A 12100-nucleotide genomic window follows, 5' to 3' on the forward strand; every position below is an offset into this window, starting at 1 on the left:
CTACTGGAAAATGTCTGTCATATTAGGTGAGTAACAGAGGGATTTCTTTTGTATGGGTTTAACAGGGAACTATGACACAAATAATATTTCATTAAGTAGATAACAATCTCTTGAGTTCTCAGATCTGTCTTCACTATTGAAGACAACGTCACAGAAATCTGTGGATATGTTTATCAAGCTGTGGCTTTTGAACTAAATTTAAGGACACTTGCCAGTATGGAATATATGGTTAATAATACTGGATGGTTAATATAGGAGATCATTTAAGTAGAATAGTTTACTTAACAATAAAATTAAGAAATTTTAGTTATACAGTCAATAAAATTAACATCATATAAAAATAAAAAGCAATATAGGCTATAGATCACAATAGCATGCATGCCTTTGTGAAGCTGTTATTCGTCCATCTCATACATATTAGATATTAGACTTTATTCTGTGCCAAGGCACTGTTCTGCATTAATCCTTTGATTGCACTTCATTTTGCAAATTAATTTTGTCACTTATTTTTTGAAAAATTAGCTTATCTTCTCATTTTATGTTTTCTTGTTGGTTAATGTATTGCTTTCTGATCACTTTTAGTCTATAATCATGTAGAGCTATTATTGTAAACCTCTGTTCTTATGGGGTTTTTTAAATTTCATTAATTTCATTCCTTTTAAAACTGCATCAGTATTTTAGTTTTGCAATTATTTTGCTTAGACCCAATTAAAATCTTAAATATATCCACATATGTTAATTGGTGTTACCACTCACGGTCTGTTTATTTCCATCCCAAACTCAAGTTTTCTAAAATCACCTAATCTGTGTGATTATGTATTTGTCTTGCCACTAAAGCAAAAATTCCCTTGGTTTATTACATTTTCACTTGTATTAAGCTAGTTTCTGATTATGCTCAAATCCTAGATGTTTGTGTCTATGTCTCTTTACTTCACCACAATGCTGTAAACATGGTTAACAGTTTTCATGACATTTTATTTGCCCTGCTACTCCTATTGGAAAGTGTCATGGGACACTGCGCTATGTAGAACTTTCTGTAAAGTTTCACACAGGGTTATGTGTCAGTTTTGCTCGGTGGGTTTTTTTGGCAGGTAGGGTGTTTATTTTTGAGAACTCATCTTTTTTCTAAACTAGTCTCCGACTAAACTCCATTTCCAACTCAGCAACTTTCAATACCTTCCTAGGTTTAACCAATATTACATAAACCCTGTCCTGCTAGGGGTTGTGAACTTTTTGCCGAGAGCGGTCCTTATGAACCTCTTGGGAAGCACTGGGAGACAGGTATGCCACAGACTCTTCATTTTGGCTCCTGTTTCCTGACTCTCTGTCGTGTTCTTCAGTGATGTCTCCCAGATGTGCACTGTTTCTACTCCCAAGGAATCTTTCTCCCATTAGAAAGAGCTGTATGTGACTTTGGATGTAGCAGTCGGGATAAAAACAAGCAGCTTTCCTTCATGCTACTGCTCTGCTGCCCTCATTTTAATGAAATGGTGTTGTGGGGAAGCAAACAAATAGCTTTAGCATCATCACTGAAAGCTGTACCTCAACTGAAATCACCTGATAATTAGAAATTTCCTCCTGATTTCCAACCAGGATTCATTCATGCCTGGTATATTCCAATTTATTCTTCTTGCAACCTTCTACTTAAAAAGCAGTTCTACCTAGTACTTTTATAGAAAATAATTATATTCCTTCCCAGTTAGTTAACTTATAGATTAAACAAGCCAAGTGGGAGGTAAAGGCTGAGTTTGCTTTTAATGAGATATGAAGATATTAAAAGCAGCTCTGTCAAGTTTATTTGTGACTGCTACATTTATAAATGCAAAAAAATCCAAGGTGAGCAATTTTATATATCTATATTCTAAATTTCCAAATATTTCAATATATTCTAAGATTTCCCCATTGTTAAATATGTTCCTGTATTAAGATGTTATTTCTATACTGGAGCATAGAGTTCTTTGTTCACACAGTTTTTAAAATACAGCATGTTACTTTCAGAACTATTTAATTGTGCCATACTTCAAGCCAGCAGCTAAAAATGTAAATGTTAAATCACAAGAGAGGATTGTTTTAAGTTAACTTTTGATTTATTTCAACTTAATACGTTATAAAGATCTGATGCTGAGGAAGTCTCTGATTTGTGTGTGTGTGTGCGCCTGTGTGTGAATATATGTATATGCATGCATATATAGGGTTATAATTCTATACAATGTATTTGAAAACACTATTGTTTGGGATTAATATTAAAAATACTCTATTCTCTGATGCTGCAATAAAAGTGCCAGCATATGTATTTCCTTCGTTATCTTCCTGAAGAATGGCAGTAAATAGATACACATAATATCTCTACTTGATGTTGTTTTCTCTTGAGCCATGAGTTAACCCTGTCATTACTTGTCTTCTGAGGACAAGACTTGCAATTTCTCTACTGCCTTTCCTCATGGTCTTTTTTTAATCTCTGGCTGGTAATGCTGCCTCTTGTCCAGACTACTCCAAACTTTTTTTCTCTTATTTGCCTTCCTGCTGTAATATTTGCTCCATTGCATAACTGAGTAACATCTATGATCCAGGTTCTGTCTATCACCCCTGTTACCAAGGTGGGGCAGGCATCATCACCTATCCTTTTTAAAACCTATATGCTCAACTGAGTCTTGAAAAACTAAAGATGGAAACCTGTGTTGGCTATTCTATAGTTTGTATATTACCTGAGAAATTTGGATGTTTCTATGATCTTCAGGTGAATCAAGTTTGTTTCTAGCTCATGCTATCCTGATTATTTCCTCAAATGTTACGGATAAATCTCTAAGAATGGATGGAGATCTGAAGCAAAGGTTCAATGTTTTTGGAACCCAAGCCTTGGATCTGTGTATACTTTCACACTGCTTCCATAATTAAGATCCAAGTCAAAATGGAGAGGTTCTGGTTTTATTGAGATGCTTTTTTAAATGTAGGGCTTCAGACTATATGCTCATGCCCTGTGGGACAATCTGTTTGAAACTTCAGCCATGCTGAGGAGATAAGGACTGGTCAATGTATTACAAGAATAAAAAGGCAGATCTTTGTTCTGGGACGGTCAAAATGGAGTAATTCTCTCATATTTATGAGTGGTGCTGGAAGGGTAAGGAAATGTTGTGTGGCCTATAACTTTGTGGACACAGTCTTTTTTCCTAGAACTTACTGTTGTTTTTCTCTGAAACTGAAAGGAAATGTAGCTGAAGACATGTAAAAGCCCCTGAATCATGAAGAACTGTGCTACCATAAGATAACACTAATAATCCTGTTTTTTGAAAATATTCCCTAAATGTCTTTTTTACAAAGGATACTTATTCCTACAGGATGGGCAGGAGAGAACATACCTTTCTGTTCTGTTTAATTTATTAAAACTAAGGCATTTCAATTTGTTTCTTCATCTTAGAAACTATGTTGGACAAGATGCTCAACAGCTCAGCAGCTAAGCAGATTGACCTGTTGTCACAGCTCTTAGTAAATATCTCTTCCTGTGTTTTACTGGATCGTTTCCAGCCTTTTGAATCTATTGAGAAATTGGAGGAGAAAGCTCGTGAGCTCATGCAGCAAAATAATTTTTTGGCTAGTAAGTAACTTATTTTAAATGTGTATTGACAGAAAATATCAGACTTTGTGGAAATGTCATTTTCTGTGTTTCTTGTTAAGTTTGGTTAAGCTTACACAACTGCAAAGTATATATTGAAACACATATAGGCAAAATAGTGCACATTTAGATATTCCCCAACATCTGAGTGCTGTAAAATTTGCAATTAAGACTAACTATATTGTTGTTTTAATTGTGGAGTCTCAAGATGAATTTTTGGAGTTTGTTATTTCTAATGAAATATAAAATGGAAAAGAAGCTTCATAAACATAAATAGAATAAAAAGAGCTGAAAAATGTATACTATTGAGGAAATTGGACTACTTACTATGACAAAACCACCTCATTTTTCTCCTTTTGCATTTTAATTTTCACATCCTTTGGCTTTACAAAAAGGACAAAGGACAAAGGGATTTTTTTTCTAAATTTCATTCTTAAACACCTCAGAGAGATTAACTTGTTTATTCAGAGTAAATTAATTCTTAAGCAACTGATGTTATTTCTTTTCCTCCCTGGGATTGCATGCTTTTCTGCATAATATCCTTATTGCTGAGAAACAATTAATTGCATAGAAAGAGTTTAAAGACAAAAATATTATTTTACACACTTTCTTCTCTTTTGTGAAATGCTTTTAAAGTTGTGTGTAGCCTTTCCAAAAGAAAGAAAACAATACTTTCCCATTTAAGTCAGTAAACATGTGCCATAATTTTTTTCCTCTATTTTGGTTTTTTGATTGTCTCCCTGGACTCCTTCGCAGCAGAAATGATATCAAAGCAGTTTGAAAGGATGAAACATTAAAACTATACTAAGGAAATATATAAAAATATCACACAGAGATGGTCTAGAATACTGTGCCTTTTCTGTCACCCATGCAGTACATGCCTTTGCAGAGCGTAGAAATGGCCACCTTGCCTTGGTATAAAGCCAACAGACCATGCCTTGGGGAAAGAGAGCTGCTCAACAGTGTCTTTGTAGACAATGAAATTGCTTAACCCTTGAAGGGAAGAAACTGAAGGACAGCTCTTGGCCCTCAGGAAACGGAATTGTTATGCTGTAAATCCATTTTATGCCCAGCTGCATAGGGGAGAATCATATGCCAACATGTATCTTGCTTGCTTTCAAGACAGTGAAAAGGTCCAAATGTGTTAAATATGTCAACATCACGTGTTCAGATGTAGGCATATAATCCTTTCCATAGTAAGATGTGAAACTGGAGCTGAATTTTTCCTTGTTTTCTTTCTGTTTGAAGCCTTCATAGCCTCATGAAACATTTTAGAAAACTAACTGTTTGCACAAATGGGGAAATGTATTTGGCTAGTTGAAAAAAAATAAGCTGTACAACAAAGACTGAAGTATTCTATGATTTTTGTCTTTTTGAGAGCCAGGTGATAGATGAGAGATCTCCTTCCTTTTATTCATCAAGAAGCCCTAAAATACCTTGGTCACACAATAGGAAAATACAGTCAATTTGCTATATTTGGTTTCATCTTTGCAGCTGTGGATGAAGCTCTCTTCCACATTTCTCTTTACAGAGCTAGAGAAAATAATGTAAATTATGTTGTGTTAAGCCAGCAGTTAATTAATTAACTCTGAAATTAAAAACTGGAGTCAATTTTAGTGGGTTAATACTCTTTTCTTTCTCGGCCACTTCCATGGGCTGTTATATGTTGGACAAATTTTGTGGTAGCTCATTTGACTGTGGAATTGAGATCAGTCTCCCAAAATGGATTAAGTCTGAATAAAAAGAAAATAAGCTACAGTTTCAAAAGGCAAATCATAAAAGGGATTTTCTCAAATAAAAAGGGTCATTACAAACCCATTTATCGTGTGATTAAATATGAATGTGAAAGAAGTTGTCAGTGTACGAAACCTACCTTTCTTGGGTGTAAGCCAAGAAAGCAGTGTATTTTAAAAGGCCTATTCTGTGACAGATGAGTGTATCCTCCTGTAATTTGATAGTTGGCCATGAGTTAGCTATGTTTAAAATGAACGAAAAGCAAAAATAAATGATATAAGCTTAAGAATTAAGAGCTTTTCCTTCTTGTGTCAGGTATCATCTTCAACCTGCCAAACAACAAGACCCAAGATGCTAGAAATCTTCCGCAACAAATTTCGTATACAATTAGAACCAGTGTTCTCTATAGCATGAGAACAGATTTGATAAAAAACCCAATGTGGAAATCTCATCCCCAGAACTTGCCAACTGATGGGTTTAAATACAACCATATCTTTATTCCTCTACAAGACATGATTGAAAGGGCAATTATTTCAGTACAAACTGGGACAGATATCTTGGAGCCAGCAGTTCAGGTGCAAGCCATGCCTTACCCTTGTCATACCAGTGATCTGTAAGTAAATTTTCTTCCTTTTATAATTCAATATATTATTATGTTAGCACTGAGTTGGTTGGAAGACTTGGAAAGCTTCCTAAGCCTTCAGATTTTTGCAATGGGTGAATGCATATCCTGGCATAGGATTGAACCAGTATGTCTGGTACCTGAATGCCACACCATAAGGAATGTTTTGGAGGAGATGCATCCACAACACACTGTGTAACCTCTATTCGGCAAGTGACTCCTTGCAAGCAATTTACAGCTATACTGTGGAGTAGCCTTCTGGATAGAGGCAGAGACAACATTTTGAGAAGCTAGCTTAGAGCATAAGAAACTCACTTTCCATTCTTAGCTATCCTGTGCAAAACTGAGAATTGGTCCCTGGTATGTGGTGAAATATAGCATAAAAATGACATGAGCAAAACAAAAAGTCTAGGGTGGTTTTGTGAAAAGCCATTGTAACACTCTGAGTATCATTATGTAAATTTACTGACTAATGAGAAATCTGTTCTAATGAAGCAAAAGTCAACTAACTCGCGATACTCCTTGCACTCCAAATGTGTTCATTTGCAGTTGACACAAATTTGAATTTTGTTTTACTATGAGCGGAGGCTCATTACCCCAGAGAGGGGATTACATGAGTTTTATGATTGACATGTGTTAACATAAAATTATAGTACTATATATATACTTAGCTAGTTGCATGAAAAATAAATAAGCAAATTACCTAACCTGAACAAAAATAAGACTTACTGTTATGCATATTTTTTTATAGATTCTTGAACAATATAGGGTTTTTTTTCCCACTTATGATGATGTTAACGTGGATGGTATCTGTTGCTGGCATGGTTCGCAAATTGGTTTATGAGAGAGAAATTCACCTCGAAGAGGTAAGACAAAGCTAAGTCTCTGAAGTTAGAATTGCTTTAACAGAGCATGCTGAAATACACAACTTGAAGTTTGGGGGTTCTTTTGAGTACTCACAATCCAACTATTTTTATTTTCACTTGTTTCCTCTGGGTAGTAAGTTCAAGAACTAGCTGCCAACTCAGGTTCACAAGATTATTGCTTTGAACTTAGGCATCAGTCCTCTTAATTTTTTTTAAAAATCCCTGAGATAAAAGAAAAACATGCAAAAGATTCATAAAATTTGCAGCTGGAATTTGTTGTTTGGAGTGAGTCCTGGTGGTTTGAGAGTCTGTTCTTTGTAGATTCTGAATGCATTTGGCTGCTGCTGTGTCCATCCGTAGCTAAGAATACCATACAGAATTATGATTAGAGTGATATTTATTTTGTGTTCTTTCATATTCTGCTCTCTTAAATAACAATTATGTATGGCCTAATCTGATAATCTATCCTGAACCAAATTAAAAATTTGCCTTATATTTCATGGAATTATCAGAAATATAAGGGATGGTGATACAGGAAAAGGGAGACAAAACTACTTATGCAATGACAAGTCTAAGCAGATGCTAAGCGTATAGAATTTTTTATGATATATATTTTTCTGTATGGATAAATGAAACTTTTTTTTAAAAAAAGAATTATGCTGCTCTTCATGCTACCAGAATCTTTTTCTGAATCTGGGAAATTATCTAATTTCTCTACTTTGCCTTATAAGCTAGGCTTCTTTTTTTGGAATGTTTTAAAATATTAATTTGATATTGTCTGAAAAGTGCATTTTGATATAATTTGATAAGAATTCCTCAGAAATAATATTACCTAATTTCCAAATGCTCTTTTTTAAAAAATGGAGGGGAGACACCCCATACCTGTCTAAATTATCACTTTCATGATAATGCATGCAAGTTTACAAACATATTCAACATTTATTAGAAGTTTTTCTACCAACACAATGTGTTCCTCTTTGGAAAGGATGTGGTGAGTAGATTGTTTTTTAAACTTATTAAAACATTTAAACAACATTTTTAAAAAAAATATTGCTTTCAGTTCAGCAACAAACTGAGAAGAACACTTGTTTATACAATAGATATGTTCAGTACTTTTTAGAATATATAAGGGCAGTCTCCCTGCTGAAGGACCCTGTGATCTTGCATCTGGCTCCATGCAAAAAGTGTATTTTGCCTGAGCATTGGGATTCCTCGTGCTTATATGTGATAAGCTCAGAGGCAGCTCTCGTTCAGAACTGGACTTTAGTTCTAGAAGAGAGTAACAGAAGAGAGCCCGGGAAAAGGGAAAGGAGACAAACTATTCAAGATGAAGATAGCATTTTGCTTAGAAAGAGGAGTGTTTTTTTTTAAGTGTCCTAGTTTTAAGATGTTTTTGCTATATTGTCTTGCAGTATATGAAGACAATGGGTGTACATCCAGCCATTCATTTCTTGGCTTGGTTTCTGGAGAATGTCACCGTACTCACGATAAGTAGCTGTATTCTTGTTGTCATTTTAAAAGCGAGTGGAATCTTTGCTTACAGCAACAGCTTCCTCATCTTCCTTTTCCTTCTGGATTTTGGAGTGGCAGTTATTATGTTTAGCTATCTGTTGGGAGCATTTTTTCGCAGTGCCAGCACAGCAGCTTTGTGTGCCAGCCTTGTGTATATGATCAGTTTTTTACCCTACATAGTTTTGTTGGTCCTGCAAAACCAGCTGAGTTTTGCCAGCCAGATGGTTACAGTAAGTATTTCTTTTCTCTTTCTAATCTTCTTTCTCTAAGCGTACTGTGCATTTCCATAGTTTTGAAAACTTAGAATATGATTTACTGATTTTGTCCCAGGTTTGTTTTGCTTCTGTATTTCACTGAAAATAGGTGACTCCTTAGTAGATATCCTACTGAGAAGTATTGTTCTTATTGTAGGAAGGAATCGAAAGTGCTGTTACTTAAGCATCAATTCTTCCACATCCTCTCTAGCTTTATGGATGCCACAAGCTGTTTTATGTCTTTGCACTGTTTTAACATAGTGTATCAGCAACTGGGGCATCAAGTAACACTGTTATGTAATGCAAACCTGTACTTCACACTTAATGGCTTCACTCTTTCAAAAGAAAACATGTTAAGGTTATTGAACAATTTATGCCACATAAAACAATGGAAAAAAGCTGACCTGCTTTACCTCTTGTTACATTGTTATACATTACATGTTTTCAGTATGTGGTAGATTTGTATTGGTATATAACTTATGGTAAAGCTAAATAATGCTTTCCAATGTTAATAACTAAGTGGAACTCTTTAAAGTGGAGCAAATATGCAGAATGTGAGGAAGTATTGTTAAAATTTGAAAGGAAGAAATGTGAAACAGTAAACTATTTTCTGCTTGGTTTTTAATATTGCAAATTATTTTTTTCTTATGGAACTTTTTAAATGTTTTATTTGATGTTCACATTCTGTTTCTCCTGCGATGTTATAGTGTCTTCTGTCTACAACTGCTTTTGGGCAAGGAATATTTGTCATTACATATTTCGAGGGCCAAGAAATAGGTAAGATCTCCAGCTAGAGAAAGGCTTTGTAATTATGCTTTCAAGTAACTACATTTGGAAATGTTTTCTATTTACATTGTTCTGAAAAAAAATCTCTGTAATGAGTGAGCAGCACAGATCATAAGGGAGAACCAAAACCTCTTTAATGCCTGTTGAAACAAATCAACCTTTGTCACTTACTTTCTAGCAGAAAATTAAAGTAGTCAGAGTTGCTCTGTCTTAAGACTGGCAACACAGGTTGGAGGAAAATCTCCTCCTCATCTACTGAGAGATGGCAGTGTGTGTGAAAGAGTTAAAGATGCAAAACCAAATTTTAAGTTAGGTGAAATTCAGGAGAGCTGAGGAGGCTAAGGATAAACATCTGTCTGAATATTATTTCCCTATTTGAACATGTTATTTCTCATTGTCCAGTGGGGGAAGCTGTGGGCATAGCACCTGTAGAAGTTTCTCAGAAATTGTCATTGATGTTGCTGGCCACTCTGATGCTTGTTAGATGGTGAGGATATCAATGCAGGGTTTTGTATTAGATTTGTGTAGGCTCACATACACTAATGCTATGCACAGTATTATGTGAAAAAGTATATGAAATCAAGGAGTATATGTTAATCGCTGTCAAGATAATGCTAAAATGAATATTTAACTGTTATGCTTTGTAAGGTTAAAAAAAAAAAGGCCTTACTTTGTAAAGAATCTGGTAACTTTTTCCTACATGACCCTTTGTGTACTCAGCCGGAGTTGCAAAATGCCTGTCTGCAAGCCTAGAGACAGCTGGTGAAATCCCCACCAAGAGCTACTGAGCAAGTGCAAAAGTGCACAAGAAATCTGTATTGTATTTAAGTGTTAGGAAAAAATCTTTAGAAGCAGTAAGTGTTGTAGGAAGTCACTACATGGTTTAACCCAGTGATCCCTACAATCTCCAAGGTAAGAAGCTGCTCCTATTAATGTTGAAGAGAAGTAGTAAGTGAATGTATGGGCCCTTGATAAATGGCAAAGGTCATATATTTGCATATCTAAATATATGAAGGTATGGAATCCCCCCCCCCCTTTTTTTTTAATACTATTAGGGCAAGATTGGTTTTAATGACAATGGATGTTTCAAACCACTAGGCACTAGAAAAATATTTTAATGGTACAAAAGCTGATAAAAGTGGGGAAAAAAAGTTGTAGACTTAAAAGTTTGACTTAAAAATTTTCCACAGACATTTCCATCAAGATGACTAATCTTTGCTGAGGGAGGGAGAGAAGAAAAGATGGGGGGCTAACAAAAAAGCTTCATGAAAAACTACTTTTCTCAACATATGTAGAAAAAGACATGTGGAAAAAATACCATGACCTGCTGTACTGCAAAGTAGCATTTTGCCCCTTATTAGAAAAATAAGCAATGCTTATATAAATCTATGATTCAATTCCTTTTACTTTTCAGAAATACTGTCGCTCTCTGTAGTGCTAGTATTTTGTTTCTTCCTTTCATGTCTTCTGTAATGGAATGCTTCTATCAAGTGATTATTCAGATAATTAGTGTTTGTAGTTCCAGGTAACCTTGGAACAAAGTCTTAAGTCACAAAAGCCTACTCCTTAGTTACAATTTTCAGATTTAACAGTAATAAATGACTTGCAACTTTGTATAACCCATTTCTTTTGAGTATCAGCAGTGCGTCCTAAGGCCTGGTTTATTAAACAGTTTAATGGAGCATTTTGAGAGTCGTAACTTTTTTATTTTGCCAAATTAAGGACCAGCTAAAACTTCATAAACAGCCCTTCCTGTAACAAGTTCTTTGCCATTTTCTCAGCAGCCGTGTTACCTGCTGCTCTAAAGAGAGGCTTGGAAAGGCATGGCAATTCATTTCTATTCAGCTAGGCTTACTGTTATTAACTTCAGTCTTTTTTCTGTCAATGCTTAAATACCCTTGATGTGTATGTTGATGTGTTTGTGATATTTAATGCTGTACTGATTTAGCTTTGACCTTTTAAAAATCATTATTATTATTACGACTAGGAATTCAGTGGAATAATATGTACCAGCCAGTAGTACGAGGAGGATACGTGACCTTTGGATGGATGTGCTGGATGATATTCTTTGACTCCATTTTATATTCTGTGGCTGGCTGGTACTTCAGCAATATTTTGCCTGGTAAGAACAGAATGCTGTTTTAATTCTGAGCCTCTTATGTTTTGGAAGCATCCACAGATATAGCCATTGAATGAAATAGTTGGCTTTCCTTATTCTATGGAATAAAAACAAAAACATTTTATCTGTGTTGAAGCTTTGACTTGCAAAATTGCCTGATTGCCGTTAAAGACTTTGTAAGAAAGTCTTTCTGTATAAACAGATATCGAATAGTGCTAACAAATGGACTAGAATTTGTAGCAAGGCTTGGAGTTCATTGGTTTGTTTATAAAGATGGCACATATTGGAAGGAATAATTTGGGATTTTGTTGAGAGTCCACAATAACAGAGCTCAGCTTAGTAGCAAAACTTCCTGTGAAAGTGGAGGAATCTTCCAGGTCATTACTTGGCTTCAAACAGCAATATACTTTCGGATCACTAAGAAAAACTGAACAGCCTGCTTGCTATATCTCATTCCCAGTCACTCTAGAGTGCAGTTTGTAATGAAAAGTAATTAATTTTTTCAAGCGTGTTTTCAGAATGTGGTGGGATATCTTATTCAATACCTAAGTTTTATGAATGTCATTGAGTTGGACATTTGGAATCATATCCTAATGC

At 35.1% G+C, this 12100-nt stretch overlaps 1 protein-coding gene across 1 annotated transcript in view; it reads left to right on the forward strand.

Moving 5' to 3' along the window:
- Nucleotides 1–12100, forward strand: part of ABCA13 (ATP binding cassette subfamily A member 13) — a 200976-nt gene that overhangs the window by 76517 nt on the left and 112359 nt on the right. Inside the window, exons 23-28 of the mRNA XM_062567937.1 lie at nt 3416–3592; nt 5660–5957; nt 6718–6832; nt 8245–8574; nt 9306–9375; nt 11372–11506. Of these exons, the coding sequence (XP_062423921.1) occupies nt 3416–3592; nt 5660–5957; nt 6718–6832; nt 8245–8574; nt 9306–9375; nt 11372–11506 (1125 nt within the window). The remainder of the gene's footprint in view (nt 1–3415; nt 3593–5659; nt 5958–6717; nt 6833–8244; nt 8575–9305; nt 9376–11371; nt 11507–12100) is intronic.

This window comes from Rhea pennata, chromosome 2 (genome assembly GCF_028389875.1).
Source record: "Rhea pennata isolate bPtePen1 chromosome 2, bPtePen1.pri, whole genome shotgun sequence".
Lineage (NCBI taxonomy): Eukaryota > Metazoa > Chordata > Aves > Rheiformes > Rheidae > Rhea > Rhea pennata.